Raw genomic sequence first — 27,243 nt, 5'->3', positions numbered from 1 at the left:
CCCCCACACACCCCCATGCCCCCTGCCTGCATACCATCTCATCCCACACTCCGGCCACATTAACCTATTTTGAGACAGGATCTCATTCTGTCACCCAGGTGGGAGTGCAGTTGTGCGATCACTACTCATTTCAGCCTCAACCTCTGGGCTCAAGTGATCCTCTGGCCTCAGCCTCCTGGGTAGCTGGGACATTTGGGCTGATTGCAGACAGTCTTGTATGAACTTCTGTGGCTTTTGTAGCGATGAAGTCCCCCTATGCTGCCTAGGCTGGTATCAAACTCCTGGGCTCAAGCCATCCTCCCGCCTTGGCCTCCCCAAATACTGAGATTACAGGCGTGAGCCACCGCGCCCAGCACTAACCTATTTTAAATCCTTCCTGAGCTTTCCTGCCAGTAGGCCTTGCTCATGCTGTTTCCTCTGCTGAAGACATCTTCCTCCCTTCCTCCACCTCCTCCACTGCTGTTTACCCTTTGAGGACCAGCATAACATTACTCCCTTTGTCAAGCCTGTTTGTTCATGCGTGCCCCAGGGGTCCCTCTGTGTTTTTACTATAAAAGTCTTGAATTCACTACATTCATTTGTACAGATGTTTCTCTTCCCTCAAGGGTAGTGATAAAATGTTCATCATGGTGCCCCATGCATACAGGACAGGGCCTGCAAAGCACTGAAGCAGATGCTGAATGGATGGACGTGTGCACACACATTCTAGCACTGTAGATTCTTCTCATAGCAAGAAGCTATGGCCTCTCGCCCACCAGAAAGGCTAAATATAGTACTATCTAAATGACCCATCAGCACAGGGCTGTCACCAGCTTGAGAACATCTGGGCACAAGGAAGAGCAGTGCTGTCTTCCAACTTCAGGATGGAGTCTGATGATGCTGCACTTCTCTCTGCAGAGTTAGCACAGCCATAGCTCCTGTAACTTCTAGGTCTTATCTGTCACGACTCCTGGTTCTGTGGGAATTTCTGGGTCCTACAGATTTAGAAAGCTCTGAAGCAATGGGTGTGTTAAATGAATACAGTGTTTTGTGTTTCTCTAAAACTAAATGGAAGAATGCCAAGAGCAGGATCCTCAGCACAGGCTTAAGAGCAATAGGGGAGCATCTGAGAGGAATTTCACCGAGTCCCAGGCTCCAGCCCCTTTTCTGTTAATAGGAGACAAATCAACAACTGACTTCTACAATGTGCTGCATAACACAGACCATCCAGCTTCCATCACTGGGGACAAGCAACCCTCTAAGACTTGGGCTAAAGAAAATAGGAGCTAGAAGTCATCAAGGTCTCCTTGGTACCACTAGGCCCTGTTAATTCTCTAGGCACTCCCTTTGGAAGTTCTCCATGGGTTTCAGAAAACACTGATCTTAGTCCTGTGGGAACTGATGTTATAGAGGAGGGAACACTCTGTGGTTGCCCAGACAAAAAGTGATTACAAGGGAGGAGACCACCCCTCATATCGTCTTATGCCCAATTTCTGCCTCCAAAGAAAGAAGTAAAAACGAAAAGGCAGAAATGAAATAGACAGGCAGACAGCCCGGTGCTGCACCCTGGGCCTGGTAGTTAAAGATCCACCCCTGACCTAATTGGTTCTGTTATCAATAGATTAGACATTGTATTGAAATGCACTGTGAAAATCTCCATCTTGTTTTGTTCTGATCTAATTACCGGTGCATGCAGCCCCCAGTCACATACCCCTGCTTGCTCAATCAATCATGACCCCCTCACACTCACTCTCTTAGAGTTGTGAGCCCTTAAAAGGGACAGGAATTGCTCACTCGGAGAGCTCGGCTCTTGAGACAGGAATCTTGCCGATGCCCCCACCGAATAAACCCCTTCCTTCTTTAACTCGGTGTCTGAGGAGTTTTCTCTGCGGCTCGTCCTGCTACAATTAGAGTACATTTGCAACTTACATAACCAGAAACCATTTTAAAAGAGAGAGAGAGAGAGAAAAAAAAAAAAACATTTAGCCTCTGACCTGTGAGGATACAGAAAATAGGCCACAGTCTAGCTGAGGCTCTTCCCAAGCTTCAGGGATCCAGTCCAAAGTCTGTGGAGCAGCTGGTGAAAAAGCAGCCCCATTTATGTGGGAGAGAGACAAGAGTGACCAGGGAAGGGTATCACGTTCAGGGAGTGTAGCCTGAGGGGAAATTGGAAATGGCGGTCGGTGGTGTGAACGCTGGCCCCAAACCTAACTGCTCTGTGTCCTGGGATAAACTGCTGGCCCGTGTCCTTCCTCAGTTTCCTCATTTGTAGGAGCTGCCTATCTTACCTCACAAGGGCATCAAAAGAGAATAATTCCAATCAGATACTAAATACCTCATGGGGGCATGAGATGACACCACCAGGTACTACAGTGCATTCTAAGGTCTTTGCTAACAGTGTAGTTAAGCAGGCAAAGTATAAAAACAGAAAACATTAATCATCAATGGAAAGTAAGCAGCAGGACACACAGTTATTGGATATCAGCACAGGACTGCATCTAGTGGGTGGAACCAGCCCACTGAGATGCAGATGGGGAGCTCCCACTGGAGGAAGTAAGAGTCCAGTAGCAAGTCCCAGAAGAGAATTCGGCCTGTATGACCAGAAGCAGGAGAGCAACCAGGGCTCACATTCCAGGCTGGAGTATGCACGGGGAAGGCCCAAGTAGGCCAGCAGCTGGGTTGAAGCCAGGGATTTGTGGAAAGGTATGGTGAGAGGCAAGTTCCAAAAGGCAGGTTGGAGTTATATCGTAGCCAAAGATTTAATCCTAGCCAAGGGACTCTCACCTAATCCTTCACATAGGAGAAGCCAGAAGAAGTTGATTGAGAAGTTTAGAGATCTGGATAAAAGAAAGTATATTTATGACAATCAAGTATTATACAAATGCTAATTGTTATCATTGCTATTCTTGGTACCTGCTACTGAAATTGGTACCTTGTCAAGGGTCCCCAAATGGCAGAATAAAAACATTATAAACAACCATGAGGCATACCAGTAAATAATTTATATCAATTTTGTCACTCAACACAACTCTGCACCCAGATGGAACTGGCAAAATAAGAAAAGCCAAGGAAGCTAAGCAAATGAAATCAAACCCAAGCGAACTGGGAAGGACACACAAGCATCGTGGGAAGCCAGGTTCCCACAACAACTTGGCTTTCTTGACCACATTCCTGGCCTTCCTCCTTCCACACTGGCCACCCATTTGCTGGGTAGTTCCCTGGCTCCCCTCCTCCATGCACTTTTTACTTAGCCCTGTCCCTTCTTCTGTGCATGTAACATAATTCTGCTGGGATCTTGTCCAGCTGCATGGCTGCTGCCTCTCATGTATGCAGCTGAACCCCCACTTTACCACTGAGTTCTCAACCCTCATATCCAACTCAGTGCCTTTATTTGGGTGTGTAACATGTAGACTGAAAGTTTAAAAAGCCAAAATCCTTTCCTACCCCTCACCTGTTTATTTCCTAGTCTCTCCCACCTCAGAAAATGATACCTCCATCTACTTTGTGGTTCAAGCAAAAGCCCAGAGATGTCATCCTGGCTTCCTATTTTTTACCCTATTATCCACATCCAATCCATTGGCAAGGCCCATTCACTCTACTACCAACAGGTATCTTGCATCTGATCCTTCTCCATTCACCCTGCCAATCCCCTCCTCTCCTAGACTGCTCCTGCTCCCTCTTACCTGGTCTCTGCTTCTGCTCTAAACCTCCACAAACCATGTGTATTAGTCCATTTTCATACCGGAGACTGGGAAGAAAAAGAGGTTTAATTGGACTCACAGTTCCACATGACTGGGGAGGCTCAGAATCATGGCAAAAGGCATTTCTTACATGGCAGCAGCAAGAGCAAAATGAGGAAACAAAAGCAGAAAACCTTGATAAGCCCATCAGATCTCATGAGACTTATTCACTATCGCGAGAATAGCATGAGAAAGACTGGCACCCATGCTCAATTACCTCCCGCGGGGTCCCTCCCACAATACATGGGAATTCTGGGAGATATAATTCAAGGTGAGATTTGGGTGAGGACACAGCCAAACCTATCACCATGCATTTCCTAAAGAGCAGTCAGAGCATTATTTTGAAAGAGCCCATCGCATGTCACTTCCCTGCTTAAAATGTTCCACTGCATTAATAGAACCTGAACTCCTCATTGAGGCTCTTGAATCCGCATATCCTCTCTACCAACCTCATCCCTTTCCATCCAGCACACCGCAATTCTAGCTCAATAGGTCTTTTCTTTTCTTGGACCTTTGAATCTGCAACCCTCCTCCCCATCCTCTGCTCAGGGAGTCTCACAAGACTCTTGTCATGTAAATCTCAGTTCAAACATCACCTTCCCTGAAGAGCTTTTCCTGACCAACTCATGTAAAAACATGTCTGTTAGTCACTTTCCACCAACCCCACTATCAGATTTTCTTATCTGAAATGATCAGGTTTGTCTCTTGACTGTCTCATGCCCAAAAATGTAAGCTCCAGGAGATTGGAGACCTGTGGGTTTTTTTTGTTCGTTTGTTTTGAGACAGAGTCTCGCTCTGTCGCCCAGGCTGGAGTGCAGTGGTGTGATCTCGGCTCACTGCAGCATATGCCTCCCGGGTTCAAGCGATTCTCCTGCCTCAGCCTCCTGAGTATCTGGGATTACAGGCGTGTGCCACCACGCCCAGCTAGTTTTTGTATTTTTAGTAGAGGCAGGGTTTCACCATATTGGTCAGACTGGTCTCAAACTCTTGACCTCATGATCTGCCTGCCTCAGCCTCCCAAAGTGCTGGGATTACAGGTATGAACCACTGCGCCTGGCCTGGAGACCTGTTTTTTTCAGTTACATCTCTAGTGCCAAGTGTACTCAGACTATTTGTAGGGGACACCCCTTGAGCTAGAGCAGACCATGGGAGTGCATTGTAGTCGTCCTTACCGCAGTGCTAAGATTCAGGGGAGACAGGGATCTCTTGGGATTCCATGGGTCTGGAAGACTGGAGAGACTTCATAGAAAACAGGCAGGATGGAGAAGGAAGGAAGACATCTCAGGTATGTGCCAAGACATGAAGAATCCAAGTTTTACACATCTACATATACACAGGAGTATACCATGAATTCCACGGTGAAATTAGTCTATCATTGCCCTTCTTCACAGCAGGATAAAGAAGGCAGCAGGTATTTTCTATCCTTTGTCATCTAATCCTTATAACTCTTCTAGTAAAACATTAATACCCTCATTTCTGTGACTACCGGGGACTGCAGCCCATAGAAGGTGCCTCCCTCCCAGCCCAAGGTCACACAGCAATGACAGAGCAAGCCTAGATCCTAGTGTGAGGTCCTACACTTTCCACCAGTGCCACACTATGTTCCCCAAGACAGACCATGGGCTTTAGGCTTCTAGATTCAAAGAAGTGGATGCCAAAAGGGAAAAAAAAAAACACAGGGCAGGAAGCCCAAGTCCCCTGTAAACAAGCTGGGACACTCAGTTCAGATCCAGGAGTGACAAGTTTTCATCTCTAACAGGAGCATGGAGCCAGAACCCCAGGCCAACAGCTTCCAGCTCTTGGCGTTCCTTCCTGCCACCACCAGCCCATTTCAAAAGAAGTATCAGTGGCAATGTGCAGCTCTACCACTAAATGCACATCAGAGGCCAGGCCATGCCACGCTGCAGAATGATCAGAAGGGCTGGACTTTGATTCAGCAAGTCTGACCGCAAACTGAAATTGGAATCCAGGAAGGCCTCAAGGATAACCCCTGTTAACCCTCCATGACATCTCCTCGATGATCTCATTATTTGAAAAATAGTCTCAGAAGAAGCCACAGTTGGGAGGTCAATAAGAAAGAAGGGTTGGCAAGATACCTCCTTTTTCTTCTTTTTAATTGCAAAAGGCATGCCAGAGAGTACCCTGCAGCCAGAGGCAGAGCTCACTCACTGCTAAGCTAAGGGAAAACACTCAGGAGGACATAAAGATCCTTCCCCTGGCTGCAGAACTGAATGGAAAGGGAGCTGAACTGTGAGCTGACATGGCTGAGAAGGTGGCAGTGAACGATCATACCATGTTCCCTCTATGCTCAAATACCCTGAAAGTAAGGGGCACCAGCCACCAAAGACACAAGATTTGCCTCAGTAGCATGAGGGTAAAACAGGAAGGAGGGAAAGGTGTGGCAGGAGGAGAGGCAGGGAAGATCACACAGCCACAGCAGCCACCTGGTGAGACCTCCCAAGCTCTTCATAGCACGGAACATGCCAGGACACACCAGCATCCATTCTTGTGCTTCCTGTCCCTGTCATGACATAGTCTTGGGCTTGTCAAATTCCTAGAAATGAGCAAAGGGGATCCAGCAGTTGGTCTAAATAAGACAATTCCAAAAGGTGGTCATAGGATTCCTCTCCTATCAACTAGCCACACACTGCCCCGGCTGCCTTCCTGCTCCTTTTGGAAAAGCCAGAGACGCAGTCAGAAGCTCCCTGTGTGTGTCTCTCCATTGTTCAGAATATTCCCAATCAGGTGAAGTAACGTCCAGTGAGTGGCTTGACAATGATTGTGATAAAAAACCAGCTGGGACATTCACACTTCACTTTCTATTACACTGAAAAATAAAGAAGCCCAGACTAAAACACTGATATATATAAAAAACACCAGATATATGTGTGTGTGTATATATATATATATATAGGCACAAATATATATATAGGCATAAAATAAGATTTTGGCAATTTTCCTCATTAGAAATATTTTCAAATACATTTCCTTTTATGCCTGTAAAGATGTCATTGGTTTTATAGTAGACAGGGCACTACGTCTTTACTTGGCTGTGAGGATGCCCTTGTTAAAATTTGTCTCCTCTTTTAGGCCAGAACAGAATGGGGTTAGTAAATGGCAGTTGGGCTTTTTGTTTTGGAGGCTTAATTTATTGTGGCAAAGTAAAAAAAAAAAAACAAAAACAAAAAGTACAACGTTACAGCTCGGAGGTGACTACATCAGTGACTTGAATTCTTATTGTGGGTCTTTTATTTTTTTTTCCTAGTTCATTAAACCTGAAGTCGCTCTGTGTGTTCAAGTTTGGATAACACACCATAGCTTTGCACATAAACAGGGTTACAGAAAGCAGAGATGCTTGCTACTTCATGGCATGTTGGATTGCAACTCGGAAGTCCTTTTCTAAGAGAAATGAGGCTGTAACTCAAGAGTGGCCCGGCATCCAGATGCTTAAACTTCATGCCTACCATGAGATGCTAAGGTGATCAGTGATCAAGGCAACACACACACACACACACACACACACACACACACACACACACACAAAAATAAAGGAGTTCAATGGTCCAGCCCATTTCAGGAATATTGTATCTCCCATTCATCTCCTATAGATTCATAATGCTTAACTACATAGTTTTTTAAATCTGTTTAATCAGAATTTCTTAATTACACCTGACAAAGAAGCTTTATCTTAAAACAACACAACTTCAAGAGAGACACTTGTGTTTCATGAAATGCACTTTGGGAAACAAAGGCACAGAGGAAAGAACAGTTGAACAGCAGTCAGGAGCGCTCTCTGCTGCTCACTTGCTCTGGGGGGACAAGACACCCTCTTCACCCTAAGGCCCACTGCCAGTTTCCGGTTCCTACATACTACAATTTCACATCCATTGACCTTTATCAGCACACTCCCAGAACTGGAAATTCCACATGAGAACATCCTACAATGGGGAAAAGACATATATTAGCACAAAGGCATCATAGCCTGGACTTATTTCCTTGGAGGCAAGGGAAGTCGAGGAATCAAGATGACAACACAGAAGCTAGGTCAATACTGGAACCCTAGGGAAAGTGGCAATATTCCCTTTACCCTAGGTGAATCCGTGTAGCTTGAGATCACATAAAGCCTATAGCAGAGTTCCCAAGCTCAAAGATCTGGTTTCTTTAGACTAAATCCTTCCACAGGAGGTCCTACAGGGAAAGGGAATTGATCAGCACTTGGTACCTTCTCAAAAATAAGCTTCAGATCCCTGAGCTTCCTGGGAGTAGATTAGGTGCCTTTCGATCATGCTTGGTTTACATCACTATATGCCACTTAGTATTATGACACAGCACAAAGGTGAGAAAGCACATTTTGGTGGCTTTCAGGCAAATTTTTCTATGCAAGTCCCCTAATGGCAGGAGAGAGTAGATGCATACTGCCTACCCACTAAAATTTGGATTGACACATTTCACCTTTCTAATGAACATGAATTTGTAAAAGCCCTCAACTTCAGTCATCAAGTAAATGCAAATTGAAAACATGAGATACCATTACACACACCACCACTTTACACTCAACATAATACCTAAAAGAAAAGAAAACAAGCATTGGCAAGGATGTGGAACAAGCTGAATTTTTATGAATGTATAAACAGGTAAAACCATTTTGGAAACTCTTCAGCAATATCTGCGAAAGCTGAGCACAAGATCCGCCCCCACCACCACGACTTAGCAATTCTACTCCTAGATATATGCCCAAAAGAAATGCATACATATGTTTACCGAAAGACAAGTACAAGACTATGCCCAGCAGCTTTTTTTTTGTAAATGCCAAGAGCTAGAAAAAACCCAATGTCCATTAACAGTAGGATGGACAAATACAACCCAGTATATTCACACTGCAGCACACTATACAGCAAGGAGAAGGAAGAAGCTACCACTACACGCAACAGCAAGGACACATCTCAACCATAATGTGGACATAAGAAAACATACTAAACTATTCCATTTGCAGAAACTTCAAAATAGGCAAAGGTAAACAATGGTGTTAGAAGTCAGGACAAGCGACTCTGGGGAAGGGCAAAGTGACTGCAAAGGCATGCAAAGGAAACTTCCGGGATGCTGGTAAATTCTGTCTCTTGATCAGGTTCTAGTTACATCAGTGGGTTCAGTATGTGACAATACATCAAGTTAGACATACACTTCTGTGTTTTCTGGATATAAATCTTACTTCAATAAAAGTTTAAGAAAGAGAATTTTCCATCTTGCTTTACACCCTCACCACATGTGTGTCTTTATTGTCTCCCCCAGAATCTTTCATAACTCATATTCTAGGAAAATGTGCCACATTTAACTTGTGGTATCTCTTCCTCCACAGAATGCTGTTCCACATTCTCCAAGTATAAGAAGATGGGGATGAGAGAGCATCCCCCCCTTCGTCCTTGGACCAATCACCTCCTCCCTCTCTCACTTCCACTTAAAAGACAGAGTGCTCCAAAATGAAACTCCTCAAATTCTCCCCCTTGAGGCAGAGCCCTTCCCTCAAACCCTGGGATACAGAAATCACATTCCCTTTCAAATACCTGTTGGTCTCACTGGCATTGGAGAATATGAATGGATGACTATGAATGGCTGACTCCTCTTCTGCACAGCCACCTGCCACTCTCCAGCTCCTGGAAGAAGCCCAGGCCTCGAGGGAGCCGGCAGCAAAAGGTGGCATGGGATGGACAGGAGCCTCTGTAGCAGTGGAATCAGACTGTCCAAGTCCAGGGCAAAGCATCTGCTATGTCACCCCTGGACAACAGCCCAGCTGGGCAGTGTCCAGTGGAATGCCTGCCTGCCTGCCCTCCTTAATTTTGCCAGCATCAGTTTATCCTAGGGCAGAGGGGTTGTTGCCACAGGGACACAATGGTGCTATTCAGTCACAACTCAGATGCCTGAGATGACAAGTATGGGGAGGGGCTGCTCCTGTTACCAGTGCCATTTTTACAATTTTAGTTTAATTGTGGTAAATATAAAGTTTACAATTTAGCCACTTTTAAATGTACAAGTTAGTGGCCCTGAATACAATCACATTATTGTGCAACCAACACCACTGTCCATCTCCAGAATTTTTATCATCCCAAACAAGCTCTGGACTCATTAACCCACCAACCAGTACCATTTTAAAAAGACACACGAGAGAAGGAACTATGAGTAAATACCTCAGCAAGCCGTTGGGACCAGACTGACACTACAGCAACTTGGTATTAGTGACAAGGTCAAGTGAGTTAACTACACAGTTTCTTAAAGGATCTGCATCTAGGCTCAAGGAGGACATCTGTGGGGTAGGGGGAGGTGCTGCCTCATTTCCAGGGCAGCCAATCAAAGTAACTACCTCCCTGAGAGTAAATCTACAGGAGAGCCTCTCCTCACTCTACATCAGTTTCCCTCCCAGCATCCTTTCAATGCTCTTGACAATATGTTATTCCAAGGGCAGACATTTTTATAGAGCATGTGGGGGAAACCAATGGTGAGTTGCCCAAAGCTGCCCCCAAGAGTCACGGTTTGGCAAGAGGCCACATGCTACTTGTAGGCCATCCACAGTCACCAGAAGCCACCTCAAGTATTAGCTGTTCAAGTTAGACGATGACAACAGGAAGGGGGACAAACTGAAAAAGCCTACTGAATCAAAATCCTCAATGGAGTTATACTAAACAATTAACATTTACACAACACTTGCTATGTACAAAGGATGGTGCCAGGTTCCCATGCTGGGATGGGATGATAAGCCGGGTTGAAGCAAGTTCCCATACTAAGAGAACTTCAAAATAAGCACAAGGGCCCGGCCCTCCCATCCAGGTTGCTGAGGTGTCCGTGCAGCAAGGAGGAAGGCATAGGAGGGGTCTTTCATCATTAAGTCATGTGCCAGCCCATCCCACTCTGTGGGAAGCTCCACATTTCATGTTGGGTATTTCTTTAAAATACTTAATTTGATCATTAAGCCAAAACATGACTAGGAGGTAGAATCTAAAAATACATGTATTTTCATGCAGCTAGTAGCAAGCTAAACTTGGAATAAAGTTATGAGTCACCAGAAACTCAAACACGCCTTGCAAGAAAGCATCTGCTCTGTTTTCTCAGGTGACTTCACCAGCTTTCCCTTCCTCCTTCTTCACCTCTCCTAAGGTCGACAAAGCCTGGATTTAGGTCAGCCTCTTCAGTGGGTCCTTCTGTTGGGGCCAGTAGCCCTCAGAATGAATTATCTCCTAATCTAAAGTCACCAGAGGATTGGCTGACCACAGATGACTTGTTCCCAGAGCCAAAAGGACCCTCCAAGCTCGTGCTCCCAATAGGAGGCTGCCCAACCCTTAAGAAAACAAAGACCTACTATTTTAAAATAACAAGCTAACAGCCAACAAAAGCTAACTGAGGGCTCAGGATTCTTTCAGCTGATTCATACACTGTACACACAGGTGATTCTTCTACCAGCTACTGTAAAGGTGGTGGGAAAAGGGAGGAAAACACCATGAGAGAGAAACATCCTCATTGTGAAGGTACACAATCCCTGCACTGTAATACAATTTAAAACCTCTCTCCCATATAAAGGGTTGCCATACTTTGGGGCTGATCTCAGTGTTTTGTGTTTAGTTTTGGTCACAGTAAACAAATCAGGTGTCCTGGGACAAAAAGGCTTATATGGGGACAAAAGTCTTGTTTCTGGGGAAATTTTTTCAGTCCAAGTAACATCTGACATTCTGATTCACACATGCAACTTTTTCTATTCCACCCCTCTGTTCTGTAATCTTTGTTAAAAAAATATAGCCCGCAATTGAGGAATTCACAATTGTATACAAAAAGACAACTGTGGATGGAGAGAAGAGTTTGAGGTTAGCTTGATGGTCTTTCTTGCCTCATCAATTCATATTTCATACTTCCCAAATTCTTGGTTATGGAACCTGAAATTTTACCAAGAAGTAATTTGCTTGGTTTAACAAAATTCTTTTCTAAAAATGAAAATACACCTCTAAAAGAAATATGATATATTAGTATTTACACCCATATAAGTCAGTTCAGTGTCATCTGCAGAAAAACAGTTGAGATTGGCAGCTAAGAGGAAATGTATTTTTATCATAGATTAAGGTAGCCTCAAGTGTGATGGGGCTCAAGACCCACAAAGGCACCAAGGGCTGGAGTAGAGTTGAAGAGAGGGTTAAATATAACAGGAGGCAGGCAAAGTGCCAGACATAAGTCCTCACTAAACCATGGACCAAACCCTATTCCCTGTGGTTACTGGATTCCAGGATCCAGGCTTCAGCCTTACACTGTGAATATTACAAGCTCAAGTGTGTTATGGACCAACAGGTTGACCTGGAAACAGTGACCTGCAAAAAGATTGTTTCTAGTGGGAAAATGCATCTTAAAACTCCAAATACGTGAACAGAGAAAAATTTAGAAGGATATTCCACGTTATTAGGAGCTATCGACATGTACAATTCATTGTTTAAAACCAATTCAGGTCAAGAACCTAAGTGTTTCCTCTGCTTAAAGTAAAGGCTATGTGCAGATTGATAAGATATACTAATGTCACGCAACATACTGTGAGACCCAATCCTTCCTGCCTCAAAGGAATGTGCGGCCTAATATTAACTGTAGGATCGGGACCTAAGTTCTATTCATGGATATCCTTTCCAACTTCTGTCCCTCCTAGGAGCTAAGACCACTAAACAACACATGCTCATTTTACTTCAGTTAGAAAAATGAACGCTACCACCTTAATACAAGGGAAAGACTTGCAAATTTGAGGAAGAAAACAGCCAGTTTAGGCAAAGAACTGTTTTTACTCACAACACTTCTGACACCAGATGTGTGGGTTTCTTCCATCCAAGAACCAATTCTCCAGACATCAACTGGGTGTTCCTCCTCCAATTCAGTTCTAACACTAACCACCTGGAGTTGGTCCAGACCCTACAGATTAAGAAACCAGTTCCACAAGACCATACCCACTGCCAGTGCCAAGTCTAAGGTTCCCACCTGTACTTCAGGGAGTTCCCATGATACTTTTCCTCAGGCTCAGTAATTTACTAGAACAGCTCGTAGGGCTTAGGAAAGTGCTTTGCTTACTACCATCCATTTATCATAAAGAATGTAATTCAGGAACAGCCAAATAGAAGAGGTGCATGGGCAAGGTATGGGGGAAGGCAGTCTCTGTGAGCTCTCTGGGTGCACCACCCTCCCAGCACCTCAACGTGTTCACCAACCTGGAAGCTTGCCAAACCCCACCATTTAGAGTTTTTTAATGAAAGTTTCATGACATGGGCATGATTGATTGGCCATTGATGATTGACTCAATCTCCAGCCCCTTTCCTCTGCCAGAGGTCAAGGAGTGGGACAGTTCCAACCCTCTAATCATGCCTTGGTCTCTGACACTCAGCCCCAATCCTGAAACTATTATAATATCTAGGAGCCACCAGCCATCTCAGTAGCATACAAAAGACACTTTTATCACTCCAGAGATTCCCAGGGTTTTAGAAGCTATGTGCCAAGAACTGAGGACAAAGACCCAAATATGCACATTTATCCCAGGCATGCATGCTGCATGTGACATGTGGGCATCACAGCACTGAGGGCACAAATGCAAGCCAGAATTAAATCCTTGTTTGGGAGCAGTTAACTTTAATTCAGAGCCTCAGAGAGTTTCCCCTCATCTGTTCAACCATTCTGCAACTACATGAACTCAGTTACAAGGCTGGTCACCATGGCCACCTACAGCTGGAGTTGGGAGGAGGCAAACCCTCTAGTGGGTGTCACCAACCTGATACCCAAGATAATCAGGAATCTCAAACTCATTCACCGCCAGGCATGCCATCCCAGTCCACCCCAAGGAAGGTTTACAGTTATATGCAAATTACAGAAGATGACATCATCATTTCCCTGAACTGCCACAGAAGTTTCATAGTAAGACCCTAGCGCCAGAATAGTACTACTGCCACTTAATAGCTATGTGATTCAGGCAAGTCACATCATCTCCCTGTGCCTCAGTTTATCATGGATCCTCTTCCAAGAGGCATATGAGAGAATTCCACGGCATAATAACGTTTTCAGAACAGTATCTGGCACCTAGTTGCTAACACTTAGCAGCACATGTTGCCAACTAGAGCTTCAATTTTCCACCTGTAAAATGAAAAGAAGATTCTGTGTTCCTTTTGGCCCTTTATTCAGGATGAATCGAGTATCAATTTTGACCCAGAATTCATGCGTCCTCCCTTAGCTTTCTCTTTCTGGGTTATACTCAGTTTTGCTTTTCTAAAACTCTGCTTTAACCATTTTTATTACTCTCTCCAGAGTTAGAGAGGAACTGCCTACTTAATTTTCAAATCCCTTCTTCTGAATCTCTGGCACAAAAATGATTATCCAGTTTGGGCCTCAATACTCTCAGGGCCAGGAAATTCATCACTGAGGCAGCAATTGTTTCCCTTACTGAAGGCCTGCAAAGTTCTTTATGTTTCTCCTGCCTTCTGGGAACTTTCAAACCAAATCTATATAGCCAAATCTCGACATTTGCTCTGATGGTAGCAACAACAATCTGTTTCTAGTTGGGAAGAGTTTAAAACATTATCTAGTTTGACCCTCACAATTCTTCTGAGAAGTAAGGTAGATATTATTCCATCTCTAGAAAAATAAAGGGGATCAGGAGGTTCTGCAAGTTTAAGTGGCTCTGTCCACTTTTCTCATGAAACTGCAGAGTCTGGAACCCAGGTCTTCCAACTCCAAGCCAGCGATTTCAGTCTATTTTCACCCACTTGCCATTTCAGAACTGTAACATGCCCAAGTTTCCCTTGCATGTAATTAACAGCACCAACAGCTCTCTTAGCCTCTCCATTCTGTCTAGATAATCTGCTATGAGTGGTCAGGTAGCCAGTGGTAATTTTTCTAACTAATATTCTAAGCTCATAGTATAATGAAGAAATTGCATATAACTAGAAAAACATTCATACAGCAATATTCCTTAGAACTTTAATTTTAAAAATCTATCTGCAACACCTACACTAATGACTAGTTAAAATCAGCCTCATCCCCACTCCCAGGCTAAACAAAGACCATTTTTTTAAATGCAGTTACTTTTCCCAAGGATACCAGCCTTTCACCTATCACCTCCTTCTTAAAATCACATAATTTGCAACTGGGATAATTAAACTGGTTAAAACTAAGTCATGCAGTGATATAATCAGCTGTAAAATTATGCAAAGATCATTTAACAAGTGAATGCCGTTTAGCACAGAGCTATTGCCCACAGGCAGTGGCAACCAGTCACAACAGAGTAGTAACCTGCCCTGTTTAGCGTCACATCAGAGAAGCTGTATGTCCTATTTCAGCAGTTTGGTCCTTTGACAACTGTAACAGTTAACACAATAGACATAGGAAGGGGAAAGAGAGAAGACAATTATCTTATCCATCCACTTCCCTATCCCATAAACTGCAAGTCTCCAGAAAAGCTTCATTTACCATTCTGTGGGAATGCAGTACTTTTTACTTACCAAGACTTGGGGATGCTGCAGCTTTTGAGCCCACAGTGAGGTTCTTAACATCACAGTGGGGGTGAGGAAGAGTTGGGGATCTTGCAAGCAACAGTGCAAAAAAAGAGGAGGTAGCCATCTGCCCTCAGTCAGCGGAGGAAAGCAGCCAGGCTGCCACCACAGACACAGAGGTCTCAGATCAGAACTTCGAGATCTCCTGTAAAAGAACCTGTGCAGCTTCTCCCAGGAAATGCTGTGGAGGTGGAAGGGCTCTTTCCAGGTTCTCTGTTAAACCTGCAGGGAGAAGGTCTCATCCCCATCCTGATTAACAATGCTACATTAATAAAACACTGGATCCATTAATTCAAATAAATATTTAAGCACCAATGTGGCAGGTGTCAAGAGAGATGCATGGACAGTTAAGACACAGTTCCTAGTCAAGCCAATTCTTCCCAAGACTTGGCCTCTCTTATCAGTCCTGAGACGATACACAGTGCCACATTCTGGGTATCTAAAATTTTGTGAGGCCCAATTGCATTATATGGATGCTAACACAGATTCTCCTTAAAGAGATGTCAAAAACACTCACTCAAGCAGCTAGGCCCTAAATATTAGCAGACTATCCTATGCCCAGGACAGAGCTACACTAACACATGCAACAAGCAGTCAACACCAATGTGGCTAGAAAATTACAATTTTACAAAACCTTCTAGGCCTGAGTACAATAGGATGACAAAGGGGATTGGAAAAGTCAGTGGGCCAGGAGCCATGAATCTGGGTTTTAATCTCTGTCACAGAAGGGTGACTCTCACCAAGTTCCTACTGAAATTTCCTGTGAAGCACATGCCTTATTTCTGCTGACTTCTGATAGATTCCTGTGTTTTCTTTTTAAATATTTTAATTTTAAAATATGGCAGACTTTTTTGAAGTACAGAGTTAAAGCAGACATCCATATCCTCAACACCCTGTTTAACATATTTATGGCCTATTCCTACTCACTCCAGATTTTTTAAAATAAACTTATTACTGTTGAGAGTTCCTTCCCTCTTCCATTGCCTTTTCTCTGTCCCAAAAGATAGTCATTATCTTTTCTTTTTTTTTTTCTTTTTGAGACGGAGTCTCGCTCTGTCGCCCAGGCTGGAGTGCAGTGGCGCAATCTCGGCTGAGTGGAGTGATTCCCTCACATCTACGTCTGTGTACCATGACTAGATACACATGTAAATATGTAATATTGTTTGGTTGTATACTTAAGAAAAATGGTAGCACGCACTACATATTCCACGTTTGTCTCCACTCACCATTGATGTTTTTCCTTGTTAATATGCATAGATCTGGCTTACTCGTTTCAGTATTCCATTGTGTGTGCACACATGTGTGTATCACAATTGATATATCTACCCCTCAGTGGTGGGCCTTGACAAGTATTCTTTACTCACTGATTCAAATATTGCTCAGAACCCATTATGTGTACCATACACTGTGCAGGCACTGAAGACATGGATAAATTATATAACCCTTGCATTTGGAACCAAAGATAATTTCCACATTTGTGGAAATGCCAAGGCTGGGGCATTCCACTGACTACGCCAGCAGTCGGTTGGATCTTTATGTCTGGAGCTCAGAGGAGAGTAACAACTTCAGAAATAGGCTTAGAAGTCTTCTGCTTACAGGGGGAGGGTGACGCCAGCAGAAGAGATGAACAGGCCACAGGAACACACACAATTGGTCAACTCACAGAAATGCAAGAGACAAAAATAAACTGTTCTTGTGCCACTACATATATTGGAATGGTCTGTACGTAGCAACACAGAACCAAAAAGGAGGTCACTCTACCAATATCCCCAAATCGGACTGACTGGGAATAGTAATCCTCTACAGTAAATTGTGAAAGAGACTCACAATAATAGCACACCTGAAACTGCTAAGCGAGTCTCACAGCTGTGAACAAGGTAACCACCACACCATGGACACTCCTCAATACCAGAACATGCAGCCATGGACGTGTCCCATTTCAGCTCTCTCTCAGTATTCTGCAAGATACTTCCTTAACCCACAGCCAGGTAGGACTTTGATGTTTGCCAAGTGTCTCTAATGATTGCCTGTTTACTTCTCCAACTGCTCTGAGGATTCTACCTCGGATAAACATCTTAGAGACTGTTAAAAAGCAGAGTGATGGCTGGGTGCGGTGGCTCACGCCTGTAATCCCAGCATTTTGGGAGGCCAAGGCAGGCAGATCACGAGGTCAGGAGATCGAGACCATCCTGTCTAACACGGTGAAACCCCATCTCTACTAAAAATACAAAAAAAAAGTTATCCAGGTATGCTGGCACATGCCTGTAATCCCAGTTACTAGGGAGGCTGAGGCAGGAGAATCGCTTGAACCTGGGAGGTAGAGGTTGCGGTGAGGTGAGATTGTGCCACTGCTTGGGTGACAGGGCAAGACTCCGTCTCAAAAAAATAAAAATAAATAAAATGAATGTTTTAAGAATCACACTATGTTTGCCTGCATGTGTCTGTCGTCTATACAGACATCAGTAAAAACCTCCAAATAAACATGCAGAGGTAGCAACAAGAGGCCCAGGTGTCTCCTGGGTAGGGCTTTGTCATGAAGCCCAGGGCATTCACTGGGAGGCTGCCAGTTTTGATTGATGAGGCACCCTTCTCAAAGAGGTCAGGTCTCCAAGATGATGCTAGGTGCAGGAAAACCAAGATGAGAAAGGCCTGGGGACTCAGCCCTCATGCTAGCGGGGAAGCACAGTAACTAACAGTATGAGGAAGAGAGTATTAAGAGCCACAAGAGCAGAAGGGGTTGGGTGACACAGAAACTCCTGAGATGGCAGAGATTCTTTTGGCTGGAGGGTTAGAAAAGGTTTCATGGAAGCAGGGACTTTGAGCAAAGCTTTGAAGGATGTAGAAGATTTGAAGATGCACAGAAAGAATCCATAGACCAGGGGAAGAAGCCAGCACCTGTGACACACAGTGGCAGGGCAGGTGTGGGGTGACCTGCTGTAAGCTGGCTGTGGGTTTGGTGTCCAAAGGAGGGTAGAAGGAAATAAAGGTGGCAAGTCAGGACAGGGACTCCAGGAAATTTCAGCCATAGGATATTAGCTAGTATCCCTCCTTGAGTTGTCACCACACTCATCAACTAACACCCATATGCTCCACAGTCAGAATTTACACTCAACTGGGAAACCACTACCCAAATCAAACCACCTCGCCTTTCTGCTGCTATTTCTGCTGTGGCTGTCTCCACCCTTTTAAGGCTTCTTGGGGATTTTCTGTAAGCCAAAGTTTACAAAATGAAGTTTTAAAAATCAAAGCAGAAGAGTTCCCTAGCACTTTTGTCGCTCTACAACTGACCTGCTGTGCAGTATAATGCAGCACAGGGGAGCTGCTACCTCTTGGATCCATCCAGAAAGAGCCTCATTGTATCACCCCTTTCCCTGCAACAGCATCCCTCATCCTCCTATAGCATTAAGTGAGGGCTTCCTGTTCAAACAAGCTGTGTTCCAAGTTGAGTCTGGAATTCAGAATTCACTTTTTCTGCAGAAACGATTCTAGCCACGCTAGGTTCCCAGGACAGCCCACACAGCCTGTACACCTAAAATATAGTGACATGTTTCTATGAAGAAGTGCATTTTGACTCGCTTACCAGCAGGTATGTGCCTGGGTGTCCATGTGCCACCAGCATAAGGGAATTCCCCCAGTTAGTGGAGGCCCCACCTGAACACAGGGAAGGGCAACAGCCCCACCTGTACATATAGATGCATTGCAGCCACTTGCCACCAGGTCAAAGGAGACTAAAACAAAGTCCTCTACTATCATTCAGATGCACTGGAAGTTTATAAAGGGAGTGGAGGCCCATCTCATAGCGCTTTGATCAACTACTGAGTATTTACTAACATCAATGCTATGCATTCCCCTCCAATATACCCAGACTGACAGAAGCTTTCTCCTCTCAAGTTCTTTGGCACTGTATCTGCAAAATCTCTGAGGGCATTTATAAATTTTACTCATATTCAAGCTTATTTGCATACCCATCCTTGCATTCTTGGAAATTTAATCACCTATTATTACCATGTATAGATGGCACTTCATAGTAATTAATACACACAATCTCATCCCTGAATCCTTACAACCATCCTATTGGGTAGGTATACTCAGAGAACCTAACAGATGCACGTACAACGAAAACTAACTGGTAGCCCCGAAACTTCAACCAAAATCTGGCAACTGTCTGCCTTCTTTCCATTGCTGGAGGCTGTTTCTGTCTTTGTAGAAGTCTCAGAGGGCACTAGGCAGCCATTTGTTTATCAACTGAGCCACCTGACACTACCACACCCTGTTACATGTATTTCAGCACCCCTGACTTCTGTTCTGTGTCTGCTTGAAGCTTCTACAGATTTAAATGCCTATTTGTAATATATAGGCTTGCACTGAAAATTTCCCAAAGCTTTCAATGCCAAAATACTAAAAGGAAAAGAGGAGAAATGGCACTAGAAAAGCCAAGGGTTTTGGCTAAGGGGATGACAATACACTGAGACCATCCTCAAAAGTTTGTGAGAAGCAGGGACCAATGTGGTTAGTTAGGGCAGCCCCATTGTGAGCTTTCACTAGAATTATGGCCAAATCCTGTGCCAGTAGACTTGGGCTATTTCAGGGCTGTTACTTCATGAGATTCTAGCATCTGTTATGCTTTTTTGCAGGTTTCTAATTTCAGCTTCAAAGACAGAGACCAGGAAATGAAGCAGACACATATAAGGGCCAGCAGAAACAAAGAAGAATCCAAATGAATAACTGCCTGCCTTGAAGGGATTTCAAATAAGAGGCTCAAAGATGGGAAGAAAAGATTAGAAGAGAAAAATGATAAGCCAAAAAACCATAGTAGCAGACACAGCCCCAAGCTGAAATTTGGAAGAATCATGAAACCAAGAAACAGTGATGGAGCAGCATTAAAAGGGAAGACTGGGTCTTGCATTTGAGCAGAGGGCACTACAAAAGGTTGAGGCGCAGGCCCGAGGTCACATGGCATAATGGAGAAGGAAGATTATAGCCATCCTGCTGCTGCTGCGTTCTCACACACCTCATTAAAGCAGGGTGTGTCTAAAACCCTTGACTTTGGTTAACAATCAGTTTTTTTTTTTTTTTTTTTTTTTTTTTTTTTTTTTTTTAACACAAGAGCACCCAGTCTGCTCAAAGAACTATAAAAAGGTTATAAAGACCAGAAACCACGGGGGTTCCTGGAAGAGGTTGGTCAGCTGCTTGGATAGACCATAACTTTCATGCTTTTCAACAGGGTGATATTCAATTTACTAAAAAGCTGCAATCATGAATGAATGCCAGTAACATACTGGAGCCCAAAATGGAACTGAAGGGGAAGAGGAAATGATATGGTAATTAGTAGGAACAGAACACATTAAGTAGATACTCTAATATTAGTTGAATTATTGAATCACTGAATAAATGTCAAGAGTGGTAGGCTCCAAAATACTTTTTTCAAAATTTAAAACCTTAAGCATGCTATAAAATTCAGAATCCATAAAGGAAAATGACCGACAGATTTGACAGCACGCGTTTTCTTTTAAAAGACTCCACAAACAAAACAAACGGCAGAAGAAACCTTAACAAACATGCAGAGAAAGGTTCAATACCTATTATTCTCAAAGCTATCAAATCAGTAAGAAAGTATGAACAATTTGTAAATAGAATAAGAAAAATACAAAAGGGCAATAAACATGAAAAGATGCTCAACTTCCCTCATGATTCAAGAAATGACCATTAAAAGGTGAAATACTGCTTACTAACCTATGAGCTTTGTGCACAGCCGCCTGCACACGCACACACACACACACACACACACACACACAAGAAGATTAGTAATACCAAGATAGGAAACTAAGCATGCTCATGTTGTCGACAAAACTGCAGAATGGATGAACCCTGGAGAGCAACTTAATCCAGTTATGCCAAGTCTAGAAGACTCTCCTACAGTAACACTAGCTTCAGGACGGAAAGAGTAAATAATATGGATGTTAACTGTAGTGTTGTTGTAAGGGCAAAAATTGAGAATTGCCTCATGTTCAGTGCGATGTTAACAAATCATCATGCAGTTGGTTGGAGGTGTTTAAACTAGAACAACTCCATCTGGAAGTGGGGCTGGGTAAAATGAGGCTGAGACCTGCTGGACTGCATTCCCAGGAAGTTTGGCATCCAAGTCACAGGATGAGATAGGAGGTCAGCACCAGATATAGGTCACAAAGACCTTGCTGATGAAGCAGGTTGTGGTAAAGAAGCCGGCCAAAACACACCAAAAACAAGATGGAAATTAAAGTGACTTCTGGTAGTCCTCAGTGCTCATTAAACACTAATTATACTGCATTAGTATGCTAAACAAAACAAAACAAAACAAAACACTCCCACCAGTGCCATGACAGTGTACAAATGCCATGGCAACATCAGGGAGTTACCCGATATGGTCTAAAAAGGGGAGGAACCCTCAGTTCTGGGAATTGCCCACCCCTTTCCTGGAAAACTTATGAATAATCCATCCACCCCTTGTTTAGCATATAATCAAGAAATAACCATAAAAATAGCCAACCAGCAGCCCTTGAGGCTGCTCTGCCTTCGGAGTAGCCACTCTTAATTCATTTACTTTAATAAACTTCCTTTCATTTTACTCTAGATTTCCCTCGAATTCTTTGTGTGAGATTCAAGAACCTTCTCTTGGGGTCTGTATCAGGACCCCTTTCCAGTAAAACAGTCGTCCATGGAATCCTGTAGTCACTAATATGTAGTAGACTAACAGGTTGATTTGGAAAGATAATCAAGGTATATTAACCAAAAAGCACAAGTTACAAAATGTTATAGTATAATCCTTGTGTTTAAAAGCAATCTATGGATACATTGTTTAAGTAAGCAAAAGGCTAGCCTAGACAGGTTGACCCAAGCATCTATGGATTATATTGTTTAAGTAGCAAAGGCTAGGACTAGACAGGTTCACACCAAATTGGCAGTGTAGTGTAACCCTGAGTAGGTGGGCTTAGAAACAGGGAGGGAAAATGTGGTTAAAAAAAAAAGAGAGAGAGAATGCTAAGATTATGGACAACACTTCTTGGTGTTCTCCCAGTTTTCTAAAGTACTGAGTTTTTTGTTTGTTTGTTTGTTTGTTTTTTGTAGTCGGAAAGAATTTAAAACCTCAAGATTTCATAATGAAACACAGAAAGGAGTAGTTCATTCTCAAAAAGAAATAAGCCATCGAGGAGAAAAATGCAGAAATGACCCTTGAGCTACACTGCTGCCCCATGAGAACATTTACCAAAAGAGGGAAAAAACCTATAAGGAGACCAGTGTTGCTTTTATCAAAGACAACAGAGACTTAGGTAACTCTGGTGTTTGTAGATCTCCTCATCCATAAACTTGGTACATAACACATTGATGGGGTACTGACTCTTTCTGTAGCCGTTAGGCCACTAAAAACTGAAACCAGGATCTATTGCCTGTGGACTTACTCAATAATATAAACCTGTACTTTTTTATTTTTTTAAACAGTCTTGCTCTGACACTCAGCCTTGAGTGCAGTGACGTGATCTTGGCTCAATGCAACCTCCACTTCCTAGGCTCAAGTGATTGTCATGCCTCAGCCTCCTGAGTAGCTGGGACTACAGGCATGCACCACTGCATCTGGCTAATTTTTATATTTTTAGTAGAGACACGGTTTCGCCATGTTGGCCAGGCTGGTCTTGAACTCCTGGCCTTAAGTAATCCACTGACCTCAACCCCACAAAGCACTGGGATTACAGGTGTGAGCCACCACACCTGGCCAAAATCTGTCAACGTTCCCTGTGCAACCTTTCTCACAGAGCATTCCCTCACCAATGATCTTGAGTGCAACCATTTCAGAAAAATGTGTTTCCACTGAAGTATCTTCTATTGTCATGGTTGACCTGACAAAGCCATTTATTTATCCTTGGGGACTGATGCTTTGGTATAGCTAGTAATTCCACCCATGAAATAAAAGTGGGAGTAATTCCCTGCATTTCCCTCCTCCACACAGCAAGCCCTGCAGTTAACCTGTGCGCTCAAGGGACTGAAGCAAGATGTCATAAAACTAAAAAGAGTTTCATCACCGTGATATTTCTGCTTCTCCACCAGATACCTGGTACTTGCTTAAATCATGAAGCAGGCACATGTGTCAGGGTTCAGAATGAGAGTGGTTCTGCCGGGCACCCTTTGTGGGATACACACATGGGTGGGTGGGTCTGCACTGAGCCCCTAGACACACCCAAGCCCAGCCCCACTGTGAATAAGGATTAGCATCTGTGAGCCCAGCTGTCTTTCAGGAAAGAGTCTGAAATCAGTTAATGGACACAGTTAAGTGAACAAGACCCATGCACCTTGGGGTGGTCAGCCACCTACTCTAACCACCCATGTGAGAAATGCCCACAGTGCAGGGAGCCTCACACGTGAACACATCCACCAGAACTTAGACACTCCCATACGGGTCATGCCACTGAAAGCAATCTTTCAAGAGCTTATACAGGAACCACCTTCAGAGCTTCTTTGCTTCCAATATCCTTAGAGATGAAAGTGTTGCATCTTTGGAGAGGGAACAGAATTATTTGAAAGTCAAATGTAAGTCGGTCCCAAGTTTGGTGAGCAGGTAGGTCAATATCACCCACCTCCCAATCCTAATTCCCTTCTGGTACCAGGGCATTCTCCCAGTCGCCAAGCTTAGAACTTTGAAGAAGACTGCTCTGCCATATCTCCCCATGTCTAACTAGGGGGACCAAATCATTTACTGTCCAAACCAGGGCACTTCCCAAATATGAAAAAGAGGCACATATAACCTTACATTGAACTGCAAGAAATAGCCACATTTGGCCATTTTTGACCTACAGAAAGGCAGCTCCATGATTCACTTATGCTGGGACACTGGGCTTAAACTAGGCATTTTGGGGAAAACAAGGATTCTGTGCTCACCCAACATCCAAGTCATCCCCAAATCCTTTCAACATCTGCCTCTCACACCAAATTCCCCCTCTTTCCCCATCTGACCCATCTGAAGCATCCTGATTCAAGTGTTTGCTCTACTTTTTCAATTAGGCTGTGAAGGCCAAGGTTGTCTTGCCTTCAGCCTCTCCCCACTCCAATCCATCCCACCAAGAGCTAGAAGATCCCCCTTCCTAAAACTTAGGCTGGCCATGTCACTCCCTGTTCAAGAAGGATCAGTGTGGCTCCCAGAGCCTCCTGGATCAAGGTCACACTTCTTAGTCTGTATTGAAGGCCACTGAGGCTGATCTCCACTGGTCACCATTTCCATCTCTCCTTCATCCTAACTTCTATGATGTACTCACTTGCCCCAGCACCAGTCTATCCACTGTAAATAAGCACAAGTTCTTTCCCACTTTGTTCACAACACATACTCTTAAAAAAATCATCATCACTATCATCATCAAACTCCCTTTGTCCTGCCTTGCATTTCTATTTCCTCTTCTCAATGTCTCTCCCCAGTGTCTTCCCACTAGAGGTCCCCAGGCCCAACACTATTTTCTATGCTGGCTCCTCAGCATGGCCACAATATACCCCTACCTTCAGACAATGTCTGCTCCCAGCTCCTGCAGGAGACGCCAGCTGGGTCAGCAGACCTGCCAACCTCACCTGGCATCCGTCCACAGGGCCAGTGCTTATGCTGGGCCTGGCTCCACCTATGAAGGGGAACCAACACTGCAGTATGCATTGTCAGTCCAATGAAATGACTTCATTTCCCAGACAAGTCCCCAGATTTTCAAACACTGCTGTTCATATGGTTCCCTTATCCTTCCTCCCCATCTTTCTTCTCAAATCCTCCCAATCTTTCGTTGCTGATGTCTTCCCTGACTTTCCTCCCACCCCCGTTCACCACAGATGTCATCACTCCCACCTGTGCACCCCTAGAATTGATCTCACCTCTCTTGTGACAGGCCAGTGCATGCTGGCTTGTGCTAGTGTGGCTTACATGTGCATCTCAGCCAGACTGCAGGCTCAATGAAGGCAGACACCCCGCCTTACCGTTCTTTTGATTCCCAGTCCAAGTTCACTACGTGGTCCATCAAAAGTCCTCAATAAAGATTTAATTGTACTAATAAAACTTGTTTGGGCCACGTGTAACATAAAATGGCTTTGAACTCAACCATAAGAGAAGTTCCAAACTTCTTGAGAAATCGCGGTGTTATTTAAATCATCGTCCTAAAGTGACTTCACTCAACAATAACACTCATTTAGACATGTAAGTTCTGGTCCATTAAAAATCATCACTCTGCAGCAGCAGCAGCAGAATGTAGGGCCTCCTCTCCAGGCAATAAGCATAATGGGTATGTCGACCTCACAGGCAGAAAGTTCTAGGTTCTTAATAAGTAGTCATCAAATGACACAAGCCAGTGCTCAGGGAAGGAGGGTAAAACTCCTTGCAAGTCCCAAGCCTCTCGGGGCCTACAGGCAAACCCTGACTGCCCATGGTTTGCCCGTGAAGCAGCCACAGGTGCCAAAGGACCCATTGCCAACAAGGAAATGAGGGCAGTGGATCACACACCCCGGTGAAACTGAGGAGGAGCAGAGAATGAAACAGAGGAAACTGGAGACAGCATGACTTCAGACCAGCAAAGGAAAGTCACCACCCTGGAAACTAATGCTCTACCCTAAACAAAGAAACTACACACTGCTTTTTGCCAAAGATGCTAGTGGTATGAGTCAGGAAAGGACAAGAATGACCAACTTCTCACAGCCTGAACCACAGCAAGGTCTAAGCCAAGAGACCAACATCCTCCATCAAGCAGGTTAGTTTGTCTATTTACTTAGGGGGGTATACTTCAACAACAGTCAATACCAACAGATTCATGGAAACACCATGTTACTTAAAATCAGTTTTTTTATCTTATAGGTGTATTGTTCCAATTGTTTAAGGGACAAGGTGTAAACTGGCAATTGTTGCTTTGGAGCTACAGGCTCCAAACTTAGTTGCCATGTTCTGTGGATTCCAGTGAAGTTATAACATTCATATTATATGTCCTAAGGAGTCCCATCAAAATCAATACCAAAATATCTACCAGGTACTAGGCTGGCTGTGAGGAAGCAAATACACAGCAAAAAAACAGACTGCCTTTACTTCAAGTAGCTTACAAGCTACAACTTAGCTTTGAAAAGTTAAATGTCCAACTGTGTGGTATAGATTGGAAGCACAGTGGCATGGGGACTGGATTAACTGGGAAAGGCTTCCAGAGATGGTAGGATTTATGCAGAAGGAAAAGAAAGTCTTAGAAACAAATGAATTAACATAGATAACATGGACAATGTAGTAAGCTCTTCTGTATCATCAATGTGATGACTCCAATACATGCTCTTGGAGCATAAGCAATCCAGGTGCCAACAGAGATCAACTGAGCAGCTGGGAAATAAACCTTCACCAGAGAACAGCAGTTCAGATGATGGAAGCTCTGATCCATGCAAGTCCAGCTCCCGTAATCCCAGAAGAAAATCCTACAGATGCCAAGGCCATCAGCTCACTAGTCACCTCCCTCAACATCCAGCCCCAGTGTCAAAGTTGTAAACCTTTATACTCCCCTGAATGAATCTGAAGAACAGATAAAAATGGCCTTTATGTGAACGATCCAAGCACAACTACAAGAGCTGAATGAGTTTCAGCAACTGCGGAGTCTCATTCTGTCGCCCAGGCTGGGGTGCAGTGGCCGGATCTCAGCTCACTGCAAGCTCTGCCTCCTGGGTTTACGCCATTCTCCTGCCTCAGCCTCCCGAGTAGCTGGGACTACAGGCGCCCGCCACCTCGCCCAGCTAGTTTTTTGTATTTTTTAGTAGAGACGAAGTTTCACTGTGTTAGCCAGGATGGTCTCGATCTCCTGACCTCGTGATCCACCTGTCTCAGCCTCCCAAAGTGCTGGGATTATAGGCTTGAGCCACTGCGCCCGGCCTGGAATTTCTTGAAGTCTGAGGATGCACATTTCCAACCTAAGACACAATAGTGTTCGTGTCTTTTGTACCCACTGTTCAGAATAAGAACA

At 44.1% G+C, this 27,243-nt stretch overlaps 1 protein-coding gene across 1 annotated transcript in view; it reads right to left on the bottom strand.

Annotated features, from left to right (window-relative positions):
- The window catches only part of MYO5B (myosin VB), a 284,042-nt gene extending 258,583 nt beyond the window's left edge, over positions 1–25,459 (bottom strand). The window contains 1 exon segment of the mRNA XM_017888643.1: positions 25,241–25,459. Within this exon segment, the coding sequence (XP_017744132.1) occupies positions 25,241–25,342 (102 nt within the window). The 5' untranslated portion in view covers positions 25,343–25,459.
- Between the last annotated feature and the right edge of the window lie 1,784 nt (positions 25,460–27,243).

The sequence above is a fragment of the Rhinopithecus bieti genome, unplaced genomic scaffold (genome assembly GCF_001698545.2).
Source record: "Rhinopithecus bieti isolate Rb0 unplaced genomic scaffold, ASM169854v2 scaffold_18295, whole genome shotgun sequence".
NCBI classification, from domain to species: Eukaryota; Metazoa; Chordata; class Mammalia; order Primates; family Cercopithecidae; genus Rhinopithecus; species Rhinopithecus bieti.
Note: the sequence above shows the minus strand (reverse complement) of the source record. Positions and strands in the feature narration are given on the sequence as shown.